Source organism: Columba livia, chromosome 5 (genome assembly GCF_036013475.1).
Source record: "Columba livia isolate bColLiv1 breed racing homer chromosome 5, bColLiv1.pat.W.v2, whole genome shotgun sequence".
In the NCBI taxonomy this organism is placed as follows: domain Eukaryota; kingdom Metazoa; phylum Chordata; class Aves; order Columbiformes; family Columbidae; genus Columba; species Columba livia.
Genome location: NC_088606.1, coordinates 26,635,313 through 26,655,123, shown reverse-complemented (window position 1 = coordinate 26,655,123; position 19,811 = coordinate 26,635,313). Strand labels below are relative to the sequence as shown.

The window sequence follows — 19,811 nt, the reverse complement described above, 5'->3', positions numbered from 1 at the left end:
CCGGCGTTCCGCAGCCGCGTTAGAGACCGCCTGGGGCGCCGGAGCCGGCCGGGAGCCCCGCCGCCCCCCAAACGGAGGCGAAGCCCCATTAACGGCTCCGGAACCGGCGAGACAAGGAGGGCGCCCGACGAACCAGCCTGTTACCCGCTGTAATTGCGTACGCCTTTCGGCGGCCCGAGCTTTAGTTACTCCCGTGATCATTTTGAGAAGCCCCCGTGTTTAGTAAGCCGAGCAATAATTTTGTGATTAAACCAGTGTTATTCTGGAAAACTTCTTTTTTTCTTTTTTTTTTTTTTTTTTTTTTTTTTTTTTGCGTAGGTCTATAATTTTCTAAGTATCTTGCTCCGCTCATGCCGGCTCAGCCGTGTTACAGGCTGACAAATGTGCCAGACCCTTCGCTCGCTCCCCAGTGCTTTGCAGCGGCCGGGCTGTCAGGGGAGAGGCACGACCGGCCCCCGCGCTGTGCCAAACCGCAAAGCCTATAGAGTACAGGTCCTTGCAGATGAGGAGAGCTCCAGCCTGTGCCTTCGGTAAAGAGCTCTATGTCTTCGTGTGTCTGTATGTTGACTATTTTCGTAGTGGTTTAGCTGTGGTTTGCAGCTCGATATTGAAAGGCGTTATTGATTACTTCCAGGGAAAACTGAGAATTTTTTTCCTTTTTCTTTAAGTATAATGACAGCTGATGTTTTCCGTGTGGTTTTCCCTTTTCTGTTTTCTTCCTTACTAAGGTTACTGCCATGGGAACAGGACTGTTGTACTTCACAGCCCCATCGACATGTGCTGTGTATGTGCTGCAGTTTGGAGTATCTGACTGTTTAGAAGTATTCAGTCCAAAATATATACATTGATCGTTTGTTCTTATATTGCCCCGTCACAAATAATCCATCTGGTTAAGTACAGTGACCTTCCTTCTTCTGAAATTACAGATTTGAAAAGGAACAACCTCTTTCCATGAATATATTTTCTGATTAATATACACAGTAGTTTTTATTCTATTCCAGCATTTCTAGAATTGAGATAATATGTAAAAATATAAGGAAATACAAATTCGTGGGAACACATTTATGTCTTCAAAAACATACTAATTCATATTAAAGTCTTGCACACTACCCAAGACTTAAAGGTACTGTCAAATCCACTGGTACAGTAGACCAAAATGTCCTCGTTTCTCATCTGAATATGTATTTGCCAAAAAGTTCTGAACTGCTGTGCAAAGAATCCCTGTTATAAGACAATGTGTGAAAAATACCAAATCTCTTCTTTATTTATAGTGAACAAAATTAATTTTCATAGTATCAAGAAGAGACTGGGAATGCACACAGTTTTCCCAAGCTTTGAATATCCAAACTACTGCTAAAAAATACGTAGTGGCTTTTGCAGTTCCACCCTGCAAAGTGCTCTGCATCTCTTAAGAGACACTTAGAATTGCTATTAATTAGTTAGGTCTTATTTACTTATTGCATTCCAGTAACACCTGGATTGTAACATTCTCAGTAACAGTGAAACAATAGTCTCTGTTTTGAAGAGCTGATAACCAAAGGCTAGAAGTACCTCCAAAGGCCCCCTGCTTCTGCCACAATGGCAGTGCCAGCATTCATTTGGCTCAAGCATGGCAAAGGCCCACAGAGTTGTCTCCCAGTGGACCTGCATTGAGCGGCTGACCTCTCAGTCCAGCTTCCCCATTAGGGTGCTTTTGGTCCAGGGGTGGGGGTGTGTGTAAGCCGGTCTCTCCCAGGTTCCTAGAAGTGGCAGAAGGAACCTGGCCATCTAATAATCGCTTCTGATAATGGAAGAGTAGAAACTGACTGCAGCCCAGAGTCCCCCCAGACATCTTTTGGCATCCTTTGACACCTCTTTGCCTTGCCTAGTGGTGTTAGGAGGGTGATCTCAGCTGGCTCTATTCTTAGAGTCTAGAAAAGACAGTGCCAAGGCAAGAGGAAGTGTTCAGAGATGGTTTTCTTTCAGCAGGGCATGGATCTCTTGGCTCTCAAGTGGGTTTGGCCTGGTGGCTTGCATTCATGCAACTATGCAAAAGTGGTTCTATTGCATCAACTTGTACGTTCCTTATTTGTATTTGTTTAATTTTTTAGGAGACCATGGTCTGAATGAGCCATTCTCACCTTCACTCCTGTCAAAGGGTGCCAATAGCCGGGAACGGCGGGGGGAAAAGCCGGGGCATGGGACGGTGAGGGAACAGGGATGAGGTTGCTCACAGCTCCTCGCACGGTGCAACTTGCCCCGAAGGCAGCGGTGGGAGCCCGCAGGACCGCCCCGCCCCAACCCCCGGCTCGAGGCCGCCGGTCACAGACGAGGCCAAACTCGTTTCGGGACAGACTGAGGCGGTTGGGTAGAGCTCGGGGACCGTTCATCGATTCGTTTGTTTCCAAAAGTGGGAACGATCGGAGCCACCGCGTGTGGTCAGGTTGTCCCCTCCGCTGAAACAATACAGAAACTCAGAAACAAGGGTTCACCCCCTCCCGACCACCTGCCCCTCCGCGGAGGTGCGGGACGAGTCGGGCGATCGTGGTGCTCTACCAGTGCCCAACCGCTGGAAGGGAAAGGGGCTCCCCGTCCTAAACCTGGTTGTTTTTTACAGTTTCTACCCGAATTGGGGGCATGCCGGTGGCTGAAGGGAAAAAAAAAAAAAAATCAGCCATCAGTCCAAATGAAATAGATACTTTAAAATCCAATAGCCTTTGTACCGGCTTCACTGGAAATATGGAATGCTAAAAAATGAATCCACGGAGCTGGCTTCGACCTTCGCCTGTTAAATAGTGGTATTTTTTAAAAAATTGAACTCTTTTTAATTTGGTGAGTCTCTGACGCTTATTTTTACTTAATGCTGCATAGTACTACACACAACTTTTGGCCTTGAGAGGGATGAAGGACAGGAAACTCTGGACAGATTTAAACCGGAAATAAATGCGGGCTAACTGACGTCTGACTGGTCCAGCGAACTAGAGATGGTGCTGTGTCCTTCTTTTTACTAGAAAGAAATGTGGCGTGAAAGCAGGATCCGTGTTGCCTAGGAATTAAGTTGTTGCTGCTGCTTATTCCTTACCTGAACTCCCAATCCTCTGTTTGTGCTGCAGCACAAAACAAATTATTTCTCATAGACCAAAGGGCTGCCTTGTAACAATTAAAATCTATTGTGTAAAAGTATAAATGGTTCATTGAGAGTTAAAATAAGCTGACTTGTAAAAAGTAATTATTGGACATGAAGTATGTGGTCATTTAATGTATACTTTGGAGAAATCATTATGCACGGGGAGGTAAACTACAAACAGTAAAATGCTTAGTTAGCCAGTTAATATGTATGCCTGGTCTAAACAGACGTCACCAGAAACAACGTGAGGTTTACTCCTACTTCTGCAGAAGACAAGAGTATTTTGCTACTTCTTTTCTTGGGAACAACCACCTTATTCTAGATCTTTTTAATTTCTTAAACTAATAAGCAGCCCCCGACCCTCAAATACAAATAAACCCCTGAGGCACTTTACAAAGTGGGAAATATCCTGAAATCCTTGAACCTCGGACTCTGCTGAGGTCTGTGCAATCTCGGTCCACACTCATTAGGAAAGGAAAAAGGAAAAAAACCTGCTCCCTGCCCAGGGAGTGTTTCAAAGGAGGAGTGTGGATGCACAGAAACCAGTCCTGTCAAGGTCAGCTTTGTCTTGTTAGAGGAAAGGCGACACGGTCAGCATTATTGCACAAGGTAATCCTCATGGAGGCTGGAAGAGACTGTCTCTCTTCCTCCTTCCGTATCCCTTTGGCCAATGCGTCCCTTCTTGAGGCAAACCTCCCACCGAAGGCGATGTGATTCCTTATTCCAGGTGCGAATTCCTCACCTGGCCAGTTCAGGGTTCCCTGCCTTCCGTTTAGGGTGGGATGGGAGGATTCCTGCTCCCCGGAGTGTAATTTAACTCTTGGGCACTGAGGTGCCCTCCTGCTCCCCGGAGCAGCCAGAAGGTCCCTGGGTGACCGATGACACTTTGCTGGGCCCTTTCCGTGTAACTGCTAACGTCTAAAAGGCATTGCCTTGGGGAAAAAAAAAAAAAAAAAAAAGAAAAAAAGAAAAAAAAAAGTTTTGAAGACATCATTTGCAAGATGTGGCAAACACCCAAGGTGTGAGACCGGGCTCCGCGCCTTTCCCAGACGCCCCGCGGGCTCATCTTTGGCGGTCCTGACACTTCCCCTTGGTCTTCCACGCCCGCGTAGGTTCCTTCGGATCACTGCAGTGGGCGCTGGGAAGTTTGGAAAGGCAAGTGGGTTCTGCCGTGGGATGGATGCATGGGCACCGGTGCACAGAGACACGGAGATTTGCATCTTCAGCCCATCACGCCGTCGCTCCGTGTGTGCATGTGGACACGGGTGTAACACCCGCACAGCACCCGCACAGGGCCCCGTAACCGTCCATCACACCTGCAATGCCCTTAACCGCTCATTGCTGTATTTTTCTTGGCTTTGAAAATTAGCCTGTTTGGATAATACCCGGTAAAAACATGCACGCTGGAAGCCAAACAGGCAAATATTTTAATCTCTCATATTAACATAGCGGTTTTCCAATAGGTTGATTTTTTGTGCACTATTATTTGTTTCTTTAGGTGTGTGTTATTCATTCATTCGCTCTGTTCATTCATTCATTCACTCCCTCATTCATTCATTCATTCCTCCACCTCTTGCCCTCCGTCGACGACACCGAATCCGCGGTTACCCGGGCTGTGTCTACTGCCTCTGGTAACCCTTGGTGAAGTTTTATTTGTACGCCCGTTGCCGTGAACGGTGTCGGGGTGTGATGACATTGAGACACCTCCCGCCGATACCTGCTAGGACAGGCTTCTAGGTGTCCCTGCGGTCCCTGGAGGTGTCGGGAGGCGGGGAGGGAGGGAGAATGGAGAGGGCTGTTCGTCTGCTCTGTGCGTGCGGCGGTTCCCCATCTCTGCTCAGTCTTCGTGAAGTCAGCGTGAGCAGGCGGGAACCGCAGGTGCTGCGGCTGCAGCCGGGCAAGGACCGGTGTCCATGCCCCCGCCCGCAGCCTGGCTGACACCGGGACGTGCGCCGGGGCAGGTGGAGGAGCGGCGGCGCTCGCCGGCCCCGGGGCCGTCCCGAGGAGGTAAATGTCAAGAACCTCCAACCCAGGCGGTGCCGACTCGGCCGGTGGAGGGAGGAATGCGCAGTCGGACCACCAACGTGCCTGAATCCGTACAATGCCCCACTTAATACACTTCTGTAATTTAAACTGCTGGGGACCCCCTCCTTCCAAGCCGATTTTCGATATAGGTGTTTTCTCATTCACCCCCCTTTTTCCTTTGAAATGCCCCCACCCCCCTCACCCTCCAGCTCCCTTTCTTCTGAGCCCCGCTCTCTAATTCTAGATGAGTATTACTTTGCTCTTTTCGTTGGCCAAGCACAATTGTGTTATTGGAGATAATGAATTCAATCCCCATCAAAGAGTATTAGGAGCGCCTTGGCCCTGTAGTGCCTTTTTTCAAACCGGGAATGAAAAGCAGAGAGAAAATTCTCTGGGTAGCCTCCGCGATGGCAGCTTTTGAAGTGAAGGGAGGCGGGCATTGTTGTTCACATTTTTGTCCATACGGCTGAAGAAAGACCGGCGGCTTTTGATGAGAAGATGAGAACCGCCTCGTAAGTTGAGCAACAAGTTAGATGGCGAAGTCTTACCGTTGCCTACTGCCTGTGGATAACATATGTCCCGCATTAATAGGGTCTCAAGAGAACAATTGCCTGGGGGGTGGGGTGAGAGAGAGCTCTGCTCGACACCGGTCAGCGGCTTTTTTGGCTTTTTTTCCCCTGTCCTCTGGACATCGATGCCCCGATGGGGGTGTTTTTAAGGGAGAGCCGAGGAGATGCGCTGTGGGTCTTGGGTTACTCGGGTGTCTCTGAGGTCAAGCCCTGGGCAGTCGGGAGCGGGGGTGCGGGGCCCTAGGGACAGGGGGACCCCGGAAGAGATGTGCGGGCTCCCTTTCACTCACAGTTTCTGATGGTTCCTGGTGACCGGGTCGTGATGTCTGCTGCCAAGTATTTGAAAGCGAGGGCATCCCCCTTTCCGAACAGGAGTCTTTATCATCTTTTTCCTCCCTAAGTGTGGGATCGGTTAGGTTTTGTTGTCCGCTTTTTTCCCTTTTCAATTTCATATAAAGCAATGGCATACCTGAAGTTTGTAAAGTACTGTTTTAGATAAAGCAATCAGGCAAGGAAAAAGTGAAGAGGGAAAGAGTCTGTTAGTTACAACAGACGACGTTAGAACTAGAAAACTTGTTGCATACATTTGAATAAGTTCACACATACTCTTATTCCAATCTCCTGCCCCGCAGTTCAAAGATTCCCCGCCCTCGGGGTTTTATTATGCTAAAGAGGTCATTACTGAGAGTCACTATGGAGAGATCCCGGTTTGCAGAATGAGGCCCACCTCCTAGTTACCAAGATGTTTACATTTTCCGCCGGTCATAACCGGAGGAAATGTGTGTTAGCAACCTGCCGGGCAGGCTCGGAGAAGAGAAGGAATAAAAGGCAAAAATGTATTTCAGCTACTGCGCAGTAGGTTGCAAATGTAGATGATTAGGGAGCACGTAGAAGTATCGGGCACAAAGGCAGTGTTCGCCGAAGAAATGGTGGCTGCGAGCGAGCCAGATCCTGCTCCCGGGACAGGCGGCTCTGCGCCCTGGTGCCCGGGCTGGTTGGGAGCGAGATGACCGCCTTGGCACTCCCGTGCCCGCTAGTGTGGTGTGGGGTGCAATCATACGGGCCCCACTCTCAGTGGCGTGGGGCAGCCCCTGGAGCCCTCCTGAAGCCAGCCCTGGGGCACAGGTCACCGCCACCTGACTGCTCGTGGCCAAGGTGGGCCCCGTCCGTCAAGGAGATGCCCTGGCCTTAGCTGCGGGTTTTTTTTTTCCCCCGGACGACGGCGATCTAGGGACCCTTTCACTGCCAAGAGGTGTCTGACCGGGCCCGATTTCGTAAGCAGAAATGGGGACACCCGAAACATGTCCACCCGGGGAGCCCCGCCCCCTGTTATTCCCCCCAGAGACCCAGTGAAGGCGAAGGACGGAGGTCGCAAATCCAAACTGGGCTGGACCACAGGTGGGCAACGCTGCCCGCCGCCCGCTGGCTGGGGCTACCGGGGTCGGGCAGCAGAGCGGAGTAGGAGGGGAGAGAAGCGTCACCCTCACCCAGCAGCCCGAGGCCGCCGGGGCCCGATCCCGCCCGTTGTCGTGTTGCCTCAGCGCCGCTGCAGAGCTTCCCCCGGACCTGCGAGGCGCGCCCAGGGCAGCGGGGTACGGCAATGCTCAGGTTCGGCGCGTCCCGCCTGCCGGTTGGAATAATAATAATAATAATAATAATAATAATAATAATAATAATAATAATAATAATAATAATAATAATAATAATAATAATAATAATAATAATAATAATTTCCCAGTAGCCCCCCCTTGGAATAACGAGCAGGTGTGTGAACAATTCACGGGAAATATTAGATTACCAACAATAAAACAGTAGTGGCAAAATAACGACGACAAGCAGCGAGGGGCTTCCCTTAAAATAAGCCGCCTGTGCAAAACCCATTCGAGCAATGCTCCCGCAGCAGAGACGCCATTCCGGGAAATGCTCGTTTCAATCAATTCAACTAAATGTAGGAGTTTGGGGATGGGGAAAAGAGACCTAACTGGAATTTTTTTCCCCTCGTGGAAACAAACGGATTCTGCCATGAGGCTACATGTGTTTGAAATCCTAATGACTGGAGACAAAGTTGAGCGCTGGCAGTTTGATCTGTCCAAAGTTCAAAGATCTGAAATCTCAATGAGTTTCTGTTTGAGGTGAAGGGGAGAAACACAAACACCATGGCACAGCTTGGGCCAGAAAGTTGCAGGGTTTGGGAGTGAAATGCGAGGTTATTTACACTAATCTATCCTTAACTGCTACTTTGTCACAATGGGCAGAATAATTAGTAGAAAATAACCAGAGAGAACAAAGGCAGATTTTCTTCTTATCGCCTCCCTTTTTCCACTCTTCTCTTCCCTCAATTATTTTCTCCCGCTGAAAAAGACTTTGACACTGTACATTGCAGAAAAAATACAATTTTTTTTTTTTTTTTTAGTTATTACTCTGCGTTAGGTAGCAGCTAAGAAGTCTGGGATTGCATTAAGAGAGAAAAAAAAAAGTCTCATTTTGCAGCACCACCCTTGACATTTAAATAATCAAACTAATCGCCTTTTTATTTTAGCTGTTAACAATTCTTCTATATTTCCTAACACAATATTGCAGCGTGGGAGTTTTGCGAGAACTTACGTGTACATTCCGTACCCCGGTCACTCTCTATTCACTATGTGAGTTTTGCCTGGTCATTGTGTGTTGCGTATATTTCCACTTGTCTCCCCTGGAAACAAATACATATTAATTATATGTATGTTAATATATACAATATATGCATCTATATGGCTCCCGAGAGAACTTTCTATCCTTCTTTTATGGGAAGATAATTTGCTTCTTCACGAATTAAAATTATCACGAAAATGCACACGAAAAGTAAATATTTATTGAGTTGATGTTTTTTAAATACTTTTTTTTCAGAGTGATTAATCACATATACTCACACAGATATGCCTAGATCGCTTTTTATCATAGCAGAAAAGAAATAATACAGGGTGTATTGTTATCACAATCAAGTGTTTTATCTGCAATATCGCCGTAAAATTGAAATCAAGTCAATGGCTCTTTTAAAGGCTATTTTGTGTTACAGCAAGAGAATTCATTTTTTTCGGGTTTGTCTTGACGGACCAGTAACGATTCAAGTATTCAATATCTACTCAACATTTCAAAACAATTTTTGAAGTTATGCCAACCGCTGAATTGTTTTCTCGTGCCATTCTTTTATGATTTACTTATATTTTATTGGCACGAATAAGTTTCGGAGAGGAAAACTGTCCGGAAAATACTTCTTCTCATCTTTCTGTCCCGAACGTTTGAAATTAATTCCTTCCAATGAATGAACACCAACCGATTGTTTGCCGATGTAGGTGTCAGTGTTGCCCATTCGCACCCAGAAAACAACCCAGGAGGTACTTGTGATTTTATTTCTCCCCCCTGACTTGGGCCGCTGAAATTGTTTTTATTCCATCGACTCTCCCCTTCTCCAGAGGGAAAGCGCTGTACGCAGGTGCTCCCAGGAGGTGCCACAGGCGAGGGCCCTATCCTATCCCCTTGCCGGGGGATGCAGGACCGCCAGACGCCGCGACAGATGAGGGCCCCGCTGTGCCAGGGTAGGACCCACCGCGGCTCGTACCTCCGGCGGTGGGGGCTGCCCCTGCCCAGCCTCGCGGAGTCCCGGCCGGCCCCGCCGCGCTGTCTCGATGTCCCCTGCCCCTCCGGCGCGCCCTACAAACGCGCCCTACACCCGCTCGCGGCCCCAGGCCGAGGGCCTCCTTACCGTCCAAACTCAGCGTAAGTCTTTACAGAGATCCCCTGTCGCCCTGAATTACTCCCCGCTAGTATTTAATGAAGTTAAATGAACCGTTTTTCTCCCTCGCACGTGGCCGGCTGGAGATAATTGCCGTGTAGGAAAAGGCGAAGTTCCCCTATAAATTGCGGCGGCGGCCGGAGCCTGCAGCCTGGCGGGTCCCCGCTTTACCTGTGTCCCGGCCGCGAGTCTGAGACACCATCTCCGACACGGGCAAACCACCCCACACCCGCCAGCTCCTTCCTTCCTAGAACAGAGCGAGGGGTCCGGCTGGAAGAATATGCTCGTAAGCTCCCCTCTAGATACTGGGGGGCGGAGGGGGTGCATCCTCTTTCCTATGGAGCCTACTTTTAGTTTATTTTTGCACTGTGGCTAGGGGCTTCTTGGGCAGAGGATTAAAGCAGCAGCAGAGCAGCTAGGAGTGGGACAGAAAACGGGACTCTTCTCAAAGTTTAAGACTTCCAAGTCTTAAACTGAGGACAGAAAGCTGCACCCTCTGCTGTGGGAACCCGCATTCTTAGTATGAACCGCATCCTTGTTATGGCAGTGAATCGTTGCCCACTGCAGCCACCTTTTGCCTGTGAGAAGAAAGGAAAGGAATATAATCTTGATGACGAGTGGCGAAGGGGCACAGGCTATATCCGTGACAGGCTCCGCTCCTTATCTATGAGAGGTTTGGAGCCGCGTCGGTCCGCTTAAACCCTTTTATTACCCACGCCCCGAATATTTCCATTACACACGGTCTGTGCTCCTCAGCTGATATGTGAAACCTGCTACCTTATCGCTGTCTGTCGATTGATATTTTCTGTGTACAAGCCCAAGGCATTAAATCAATGTCTCCACTCTGCAGCGGCATATTCTCTGTAGACTAGTCTGTGGGAGACAAGTGAAGTCCTGCTGAAAAAGGGCTTCATCCTGTCTCGATTCGCACGAAACTCCTTTTGGCGAAAGAAGTGGGACTTTAAATGGGATCCACCTGTCCGGACTTGGTGCCGCGCAACCCTCAGCTGCCCCTGGCTACAGGGGATCTGTTGGCGTTTGCCAGTTCAGGAAATATTGAGGGCGAAGGAGCAGCACATGGGGTATTCGCCCAAACCCGGCGTCCCGGGAACAAAACCACGCTGCCTCACGCCGCAGGACCCGCAGGCGGCAGCCCGGGTGCGATTCGCGGTAAATCTCCACCCGACCGAGCGCACCCGCGTAGCACAACGCCGGCGCCGGCTGCCTCTTGCCGGGAGCTCCATGCCCGCACCTCAGCCACCCACTACCCGGCTGTCAGGGGCCGATCCAGTCACACCTGCAAAACCCACGGCAGAGGGGCTCTCCAATATGCTTTTTCTCCCGTTTTCCTCTTGATAGTAGCGCTGGAGGAATATGGTGAGATTTCGGAGACGCTGGCTTGTCTTGTCTTTTCTAAATCGACCCTTAAAGTTAGTTTGCCGCCGCTGTCCCCAGCCCGTCAGGGGGCAATTATGTGATAATTATAAGAATTACATTGTTCTTTTATCTGGCGGCCGAGCGCGAAGGGGGCTGAGCACAGCGAAAACTGTTCACGTTTAAGCCGCCCCCCCGCGACGATGCCTCTTGCTGGCGACCAGCGCGGCTTCAGTTAATACCGGAGTCGATACGAGAAGGGACTACAAAAGCTGGGAGCTCGTCTCGTCCTTTCCAGATGCCTGGGGCGAGACGGAGCAGGGCTAGAGGTGCTCCCCTCGGGCCTCTCCCCGTCCGGCGGGAAAACGTCAGCTCTGGTTGCCGCCGCGCCGGCAACCCCGGCTGCAAAGCACCCGGGCGGTTACACCGCCTCGGGTGGCTTTCTTCGTCCCTCTCTCAACAGAACCCGGCACCGTGAATTAAAAAAAAAAAAAAAAAAAAGAAAGAAACAAAACCACACTACCACACACAGACCCGCACAAGCCGGTGGCATCGCAGAGTCCCGCAAACAGAGGCTGCGGGCGCGTCCCCTTCCCGCAGCTACGCCGGCCCCCCAGGCCCTCTGCACAAGCTCGGGCATAGACATCGTTCCTCTTTACATCCACGCTTTAGTGCTACGTTTTTTTCTGGTACACGGCTCCGTCCTCCTTAACTGGTCCCAGAAATTTTGAAATAAAATAGCAGAAGTATTTCATTGTTAACTTTTGATTTATTTAAAGTCCTTAACTGCAAATGATCAAAAACATACTTCACGCATTAAATTCTCAGTTATCGTTTAAAATCAAAATATTTTTTCAATTACAATCACATTTATAAAATTAACAAAATTTCTTAAATTCACGTGTAATTATTTTTTAAACTGTCATTTAAAGCAATTTCCAGCTGTAAAGAAAGAAAAAAAAATATAAACCATGCAATAAATTAAGAACATTGAGACAGCGAACAGGAATAATAATAAAACCCGTCTGGCTATGCTAACACCGTGTAAAACTGTGGAAAGTGCATTAACACTGGATGAAACAAGCTAACGGTGGCGAAAATTAAACTGCCACAAAAAATGAATGTGGAATTTATTTAACAAGTGGAAAAAGGGGAGAGAGAAAGAGCTCTCCTCTTTTCCTTGTGTCGGTGTAATCGTCAACGCTTCCTAGGGAAGGGGAAAAATAAACTTGTTATAGATACACAGTACTAGCTGGTACACAATGAAGGGGCACTTAAATTAAATAAGCATGTCATCCACATGTTGATGAGAGTTCCTGATGAACGAGAATCTTCAGTAACAGATGGGAAGGAAATAAAAAAAATCCAACTGGCTGTGACCTCTTGTAACTTTATCTTACACCCCAAGACAGGTAACACTTGGAAAAAAATAAAGGTCGCATCCTGCACTCCAAAGCTCCAGTTGGTTCCCTCGGGAGTGCAGGATCCGTCCCGCAGCATCTGGGTGTATGCAGGTTGTACTAGCCGAAGGTTTATTTTGCAAGTATCAAAAGGATGATCCGAGAAAGTAAATAGTCCTCTTGTTGCTTAGAGATTCTCTTAGTGTTTTGCTACTTCACAGCAGTATTGTCCTTCAAAGCCTTTTTAATTAAAAAAAGCCTTAAATGTCTACTCGCTTCTTCATCTCCGTATTGTTAAAGTATTGCCACATACCTGTAAACTTACATGAGATTATAGAGCACAGAGGGGGGGAAGGCGAGGGGGCGGAAAGCACAAACAAGTAGTTTACAAGCTCAACAATTTTTTCTTCTTTTTAGTAACACCCTGCAACGGCTAGAGGGGATCTCCGGGAAGAGGGCTGGGCGGGGAGGCGGGAGGGGATATGTACAAGCGGGACGCGGCCGGCTTTGCAGGAGGTCGTGGTGGATCGTAACAACACACAACGCGCTGCGAGACAATTAAAAAGTAACAGTCCTTTGCACGCAGCGTGCGGAAACACCTCGGTTTGTCGCAAGGAGAGGGAAAGCGGGAAGAGAAGCCAGGAAAGGGAAAGAGGGGGTAGAGAGGGGCTCGTCCCCGGCGGTAGGGGATGCCGAGCTAGGACGTGTTTAACACAGGTCTGGAATACACACCTTGGTAGTAGGAGGGCTCTAGGGCCGAGGGCTCGATGCTGCTCCGGCCCGCCATGGAGGCGCTGCCCAGGGGCAGCCCACTGGGGATACTGGCCCCGTAGGAGGAATATTGCAGCGCCTGCTCGTAGGCTTTGAAGTCCAGCTTGTGCTGCTGCTCCGAGGAGGACATGAGGTTGTTGATGGAAAAGGGATGGTTGAAGGAATAGTGGGGATCACCCTTGAGGTGGAGCTGGGGTTCGTGGGCTAAGGAGTGAGGGGGGTGCGGGACAGAGGCCAAGGTGGGGACAGAGCTGATGGTGGAGGAGGCGGCCGAGGCCGAGGTCTTTAGCTCCGTGCTTGATCCGCTGTGGTCCATAGACTGGGGGCTGGTGGATGGATTGGAGCTGGAGAGGGAAGTGGAAGTGTCCAGCTGCGCGGTTTTATTGTGGCTTCTGTGCAGGGGGGAGTTAGAGCTGGAACTGGAGGCCCCGGCCTGATCTTTCCTGCCCTCCTGAGGAGCTTTGCTGTTTGCTGGCTTCTCACACTTGAACCGCTTTTGCCGGCGGAGGTAACAGCCATTTTCAAACATGTTGCCAGAGTCAGGATGCAGGGTCCAGTAGGAGCCCTTGCCGGGCTTGTCAGGGGAGCGGGCCACCTTGACGAAGCAGTCGTTGAAGGAGAGTGAGTGGCGAATGCTGTTCTGCCAGCGCTGCTGGTTTTGCCGGTAGTAGGGAAAAAGGTCCATGATCCACTGGTAGATCTCACTCAGCGTGAGCATCTTGCTGGGTGCCTGCTGGATAGCCATGGTGATGAGGGAGATGTAGGAGTAGGGCGGCTTGGCATGGGGGTAACTCCGCTTGAAGGTCTTGGCATCCCGCGTTCTGCCGAGGTTAGACTGGGTGTAGGCCATAGGGCTCATGCAGGGGTTCATGCTGCCATAGGGGCTCAGCCCATTCATGGAGCCTGGCTGGGCTGACATGGCATTAATGCCACTGGGGCTCAGTGCCGTGCCCATGGCTGCCACACCAGCTGGCATGCCATTCACAGGCCCCGCTGATCCCGCTGGCATGCCGGCCACGGCACCGGGACTAAGCCCGGCCCCCAGCCCTGTGTTGGCGTAGGACATGTTGAAGGAGCTGGAGGTCATGTTGCCACTCGTAGTCATGGTGTTCATGGTCATGTAGGTGTTCATGGTGTTCATGGAGCCCAGCCCCGAGTTCATGTTGCTCACGGGCACCGAGGAATAGGCCTAGGGCAGAGAGACAGGGTTAGTGGGGGGAGACATGGGCAAGCAGGACCCCGACGGAGCCGGATCCACCCATCCTGTCTGCCCTGCGAGCCGTGCAAACGTCCTACCGCGAGACACTGTCCGCTTCCCTGACACCCGGGAGAGTGCTTTGTCAAAGCTGCACAGAAAAGCCGTTGAGGCCATGAAAAGGTCTAATTCATATTTACATGTGTTTATAAATAGCGATGGAGGTGGGCTGCTCGGTCCCGACGCGCTCCCGTTTTACCGGCTTGGCGCGGCTGGCGAGGGCTGTGCCGGGAACACCGGGGCGCACGGATTGATGGCCTCCCCGGAGCAGCTATGCACTCCCTCAGAGCCGGGCTGCGGGCTTTATCTGCTCTGGGAGGAGGTTTCCTCACAAGTATTCCGGCCTTTTAGCTGATCTTGTGTCTCGTCTCGTCACCTGAATATTTAAACTCTTCAGATTACTGAAATTCACGGGTGTAAACTGTCTGCCTGCACTTTCTTAGAATCTCACGCATCTCTCTCACCTTGCGCCGTTTTACATTTTTATTCCTACACAAGATACGATAACGTCTTCTCAGAAAACAAAACAAAACAAAACAAAACAACAAAACGACAGCTCACGTCCACGCGTTTTATCTGTGGAAAGCTTATGCCTTGTCTGCATTTCAGTCATAAAGTCTTTAAGTAAAACAAAACAAAAAATACTTATAACTTTCCCAAAGTACGAAAAGCCTGAACTTTCCCTGCTTGAGGTTTTCTACAATTGCCAGATGTGCAAAAATTGTAGCACCCTACCACATAACACAACTCTTAAAAAAAGGCAGGAGAGCCTGAAATTGTGCTTTCCAGTATGGCATCTAATTTAACAGCAGGGAGAAAGATATTCTCAGTTTACTTCGAACAAAGGCAATACGGCTAAGAAAAAGCTGTTTAGGCGGCGGTTAAATGTATAAAATTCACTACTGTTCACTACAAATTCCACGAGCTTATAAATGTGCTTTTATTTTAGAGGATCATATTAAACTATTCGAGATGATAGAAGGTGGATGGGTTTCCCACCCTGCAGTGATTAATATTAAATAGCAGGAGAAGATAAGAGATTGAAGTTAAAAAATGGCAAAAGCGAAGGTCGCTTAACTTTATATTTGTGGATAATGAGTCTGGCGAGGATCAATGTGTCTGGAAACGGCACATAATTAGGATGACCCTTATTTGCCCTTAGCTGACTTTCCTCTGTTAAATAAGGTGCCAGTAGGGTGACACGTATCTATCTGCCTGTGCCCGCGTGGCCTTATGGGCGCTGTGTGCCAGCTCCGGGGTGCAGGGACAAGGCGTGGGGACTGTGGAGCCCTGTGTCCGGGTGCGCTGATGCAATGCCCGGGTGCGCACACCTAGGTGACCGCCTCGCTACCACACTTCCTTAAAACGTCTCGTTCCCGGGCGGGAATCCGAGGGGCAGCTGGCGGTTCTGCAAGGCGCTGCCTTCTCCTGGGAAACCCCGGGCAGAGCCGCAGCGGCACAGCGCGAACCCCGGGCCCCGGCAGGGCCGAGGCGCGCCATGGAGAGGGCTCCGGGCGCTTCCGTGGCCCTCTTCTCTGTCCTAGTTGCTGGCTCTTGAGTTGTCCCCCTTACTTTGCACCGTCTTCTCAAACAGGCTCGGGGGGCGGACTCTCCTTCAGGGGCGCCACGGTCCGGGCCGGACTGGGGCCGGGGGTCGAGGCCGGGCCCCCCTCCCGGGCTGGCTCCCGGGGCCACTCTCGGCAGCGCCGCCCGCCGGCCCGCTGCGGCAGCGCACGCCGCAGGCAACCGGTCTTGCAAAGTACGAACAAACGGCGATTTTCCGGCGCCCTCCTTTCTTTTCACCCGGCCTTAACAGGTGAGGCCCCTGTAGACGGCGAGTGGAGGGGCCGGCGGCCTCGCCGAGGAGCTCGGAGAAAGCGCTGCCCCCGCCCCGGGACGCTCTAGAGACCGGCTCCCTCGCCCCCTGCCATCTGCCGGGAAGGAGCCGGGGGCCGGCAGCGCGGCGAGTCCTCTGCCCCGAGCCAAGAGTTTACGGGGCGCTTTTATGCGCGCCACAAACGCAGATTATGCCTTTTTAGATGAGATCAAGGGCTGCCTCCGGACCCCCGACCCTCCCAGCGGGCCCGCAGCCGCCCCGGGTCTCCCTCAAATGCCTCCCGGGGCTCTCGGAAGCCTTGTTTTCCTCGGGGAAGCCTGACCAGCTTCAGCGCCGGAGAGAAGCAGGAGGCACGTTTGCGCTGGCAGGATCTGGAGTGCAAACCGATTCCTCCGATTGCTGCTCCCCTCCAGATCCTCAGCCCTCCCCCCGTCTCGTCCCCCCCACCCCCTTGCAGAGGGGCAGCAGCGGAGCAGGACCCTGGGATTTACTCACCTCCTGAGTGTCGGCGTAGTAGCTGTTCCAGTCGCTGGTTTCATGCCCTTCCATTTTCACAGTCCCTAACATTATGGAGCCAACCTGCCCGGTGTAACCATCCAGCCCTCTTTGCAAGCGAGCGACGGACAGCAGGAAAAGAGCCCGAAAGCCCGACCTAGCAGGAAGCCAGCTCTCAGAAGGGGCGGGGGGGTGCTGAATTCTCCTCTATAACCAGCCAAAAAGCAGGCAGGGAGAGGTGTGGGGCGAGACAGTTGAGAAAGTGAGGAAGTGCCGGCTGGGATGTGAGTGGAGTTGAGCTGATGTGGATCTTACGTCGCAGAAGTACCCACCTCCTCCTCCTCCTCTCCCCATTTGTCCGTTGCACAAAGACGTTCGCACCTACAAAGCTGGAGATGCACCTGCAAACAAGGCAGTTCCCCTCGCCTGCAACTCCCCCCGGGGCGGCACTTTATTTGCAAAGCGGCGTAATTGGTTTAAGCTTATGGGGAAAGAAGGAGAGACAGAGGTGGGAGAGGGGGAGAGAGTAGAAAAGCGGGGGGAGGAACCCACCCATTCAGATGGACAGGACAAATGCTAGGAGGGATCGGTGGAAATGAAATGAGGTAGATAAGGGAAGGGCAGCCCACTCTGTTTGAAGAGAATGCAAAAGGCCATCCAGCCTTAAACCCCTGAGATTAGGGGCAATATTTACTAAAGTCCGGTAGATGCGCCTTTAACCTGATGGCCAGGACGTGCTCCAAAGTCCCGAGTCCTGCAGCCCACGAGGACTCCCCGCTCCCGCCCTTCACTTCAAAGCTGGTTACCGCGCAGGTACATCCGCGGCGCCCCCAGCCCCTACCGAGGAGCCCCCCCGGCACCGGGGCGGCGGGTGGGGGACCGGGATTAGATGCTCTGGGCTGCGAGCACGAGGGCTCGGCTCCGCGCTTCCCAAAGCCTTCCGCTTTCCCGTTGGGCTGAACATGGGGGCTGCCGTCCTATGTAGATGGTGATGATGATATTTCTTTTCTAGTGCTTTACGTTTAGAAACCATGTGAGTCACCGCCTTGAGACATAACACTACAGGCACCAGATAAATGCGGACAGAGGCTTGAATGCGGATCCACCGATGTTAACCTCTACTTGGCAAACATCAGGTGAGTCACTGGAACCATTTTATGTCTTTACTGTGGAAAGCCTCCAGCCCAGAAGGCTCATTTGGAAGCCGTCTCTGATGCCAGGCACTCCGAAGCAGCAATAATAAGTAGCGGGTATCTCGTTACCAACTTCTTGCTCATTGACCTGATTTCTCTCAAAGAACAGGGGAGGAGGAACCTACAAAGGCTGGTAAAAGGTAAAAAGAGGCAACACCAATAAAACATTGACATTGAACAACACTCTTTATTATTATGGAGAGAATGTCTCAATCTTTGCAGACGGATCGAGCATTTTCTGCTCTTGCCCTGTCCAGCTCTTTGAGTTTATGTCACGATCACAGACTTTTCTTGGGTTTCTCAGCCCTATCCTCCTTTATGAGTTTGTTCCTACCTAGCTACTACAATTTTTATCGCCTGATAGTAAAAAAAAAAAAAAAAAAAAAGGCAAAATCAAAAAACCCACTCACAACCACTCAAGCAACCCCCCCCGTCCAACCCCAAATAACTTTACGGGGAAGGGGGATTCCAAGGGGAAATAAAATTTTGGGGGATTTTGAAAAAGGCTTGTGTATCATCCCACACAAACTAAAATACACATCTGGGTCTGAATTTCTGCCTGGCATGTTTATCGTCGAGCAGGATCACTGTTGCTTCCACAGTGATTTGTCCTCGAGTGAACGGCGAAAACGTCACTCTCACTAACTCGATTTTAAATCTTCTTATACAGAGACCCAGGATTCAAATAACGAGATATAGCATATCTCCACCTCGACAAATATGTTTTAACTTGTCCTCTAAATGCGTTTTCTGTTATCCCTTTCTTTATTCTTTCCTTCCTCGTCCTTCTTTCTTTAAATCTGGCAACAGAATTAAGTCAAATCCTCGAGACAAACAAAACTCTGGAATCAGCAGAGGAGAACAAGGGATGAAAATGTGTCTTGAAGGAAATAAAATAGATAAAAGCATTGGATTAAACTCTACTTTTTCAAATGGTCAAACTACACCTGTGCAAATTGGAACAAAACCCAGTGAAAACGTATAAAATACATTAAAATTGTGGTCTTTCTGTATTCACGCTCCCTGTTTCCCTCATGGAAGCGGTCTATACATCTGGAAACAGAGACTCTTAGGCGGTGGTTTGTTCATTTCAGTACCTAACGTCTGTTTAGACCACCCCCCCTCCGCCGGTAGTGCAGCTGCATGCGGCGAGGCTATGGGGGGAGGCAGAGGTCCCAACGACCCCACTGGCGGCGCCTACCTGCTGGGTGACCTCGGGGCGGTGCTTCCCCGGTTCCCGGAGCCCAACCCGGCGGGAGCAACACACGCCGGGACGCCGGGCAGCCCACTCAAGGCTCACTCGGTACCTCGAAAGAAAGTTCAGGCACGAAGCCTGCCACGCTCCTCGGATGCTGCTACGAATCGCGGAGACGTTTCGTCAGGCCGAGCAGACGTGGCGCCTGGCAAAGTCGTTCTCCGCACCGGCCGGCCCCCCGAGACGCCCCCGCCAGGGTGCCCGCCGGCCGGGCCGCTCCGCGCCGGGCTGGGAGCGAGGAGAGGCCAGGGGTTGTGCAAAGTCGCAGCGCCTCCTGTTGTCCAGCTGCGGCTCCGGGCTCAGCGCCCTCTGAGGGCTGTTCCCCGAGGTGAGAGCACAAACCGGCTTCTGCCCGTAATCTTCTTAGAGAGCGTTTGGGTTTGGTGTACAAATCAGCAAGCCCGAGGCAGAGTCAGCCGCTGCTGAAAATTATCTCCAGCTCCGGTTGGCGTGTTGCAACCCTTGTGGAGAAAACCCTTCCGTGTGGGAAGAAGAGGGTCATGACAGCTCTGCCCACGGCCACAGGAAAAATATGGTATTTCGGTAGTTGCCCTTTCCCTGCACTTGAGCCTTTGCGAAACTATATGTTGAATGATCCGAAAGTCCAACAAAATTTGTTCGTACCCTTTGCAGCTGGCCCAGTGAGAAGGGGAGAACTGTCTTAGGACAAAGCATGAGGAGGAGCAAGCTGTAGCTCTCCAGAGGCGCTTAGCTGTCTATGCGTCTGCTAGACTTCAGGACGGTAGCCCTGGCCCGACT

General features: G+C 51.0%; 1 protein-coding gene and 1 long non-coding RNA gene across 2 annotated transcripts; one reads left to right on the top strand and one right to left on the bottom strand.

The window, feature by feature from the left end:
• Positions 1-11,595: 11,595 nt before the first annotated feature.
• Positions 11,596-17,027, bottom strand: FOXA1 (forkhead box A1). The gene is made up of 2 exons (XM_005502322.4): positions 16,605-17,027; positions 11,596-14,206 (listed from the first exon to the last, which is right to left on the bottom strand). Exons 1-2 carry the CDS (start codon positions 16,674-16,676, stop codon positions 12,944-12,946), a joined length of 1,335 nt encoding a protein of 444 aa, XP_005502379.2. The 5' UTR covers positions 16,677-17,027; the 3' UTR covers positions 11,596-12,943.
• A 184-nt stretch (positions 17,028-17,211) lies between these two features.
• LOC110358702 (uncharacterized) lies at positions 17,212-18,183 on the top strand. Its single transcript, XR_002413375.2, has 2 exons — positions 17,212-17,417; positions 17,617-18,183. It is a non-coding gene; the product is annotated as an uncharacterized LOC110358702 (long non-coding RNA).
• The last annotated feature ends 1,628 nt before the right edge of the window (positions 18,184-19,811 follow it).

What these genes read in the sequence shown, in the direction of transcription:
- FOXA1 (XM_005502322.4), bottom strand. Translation starts at nt 16,676, where the DNA reads ATGTTAGGGACTGTGAAAATGGAAGGGCATGAAACCAGCGACTGGAAC. An exon ending in ACTACGCCGACACTCAGGAG is followed by an intron (nt 14,207 to 16,604) that starts GTGAGTAAATCC and finishes TCTCTGCCCTAG; the next exon opens with GCCTATTCCTCGGTGCCCGT.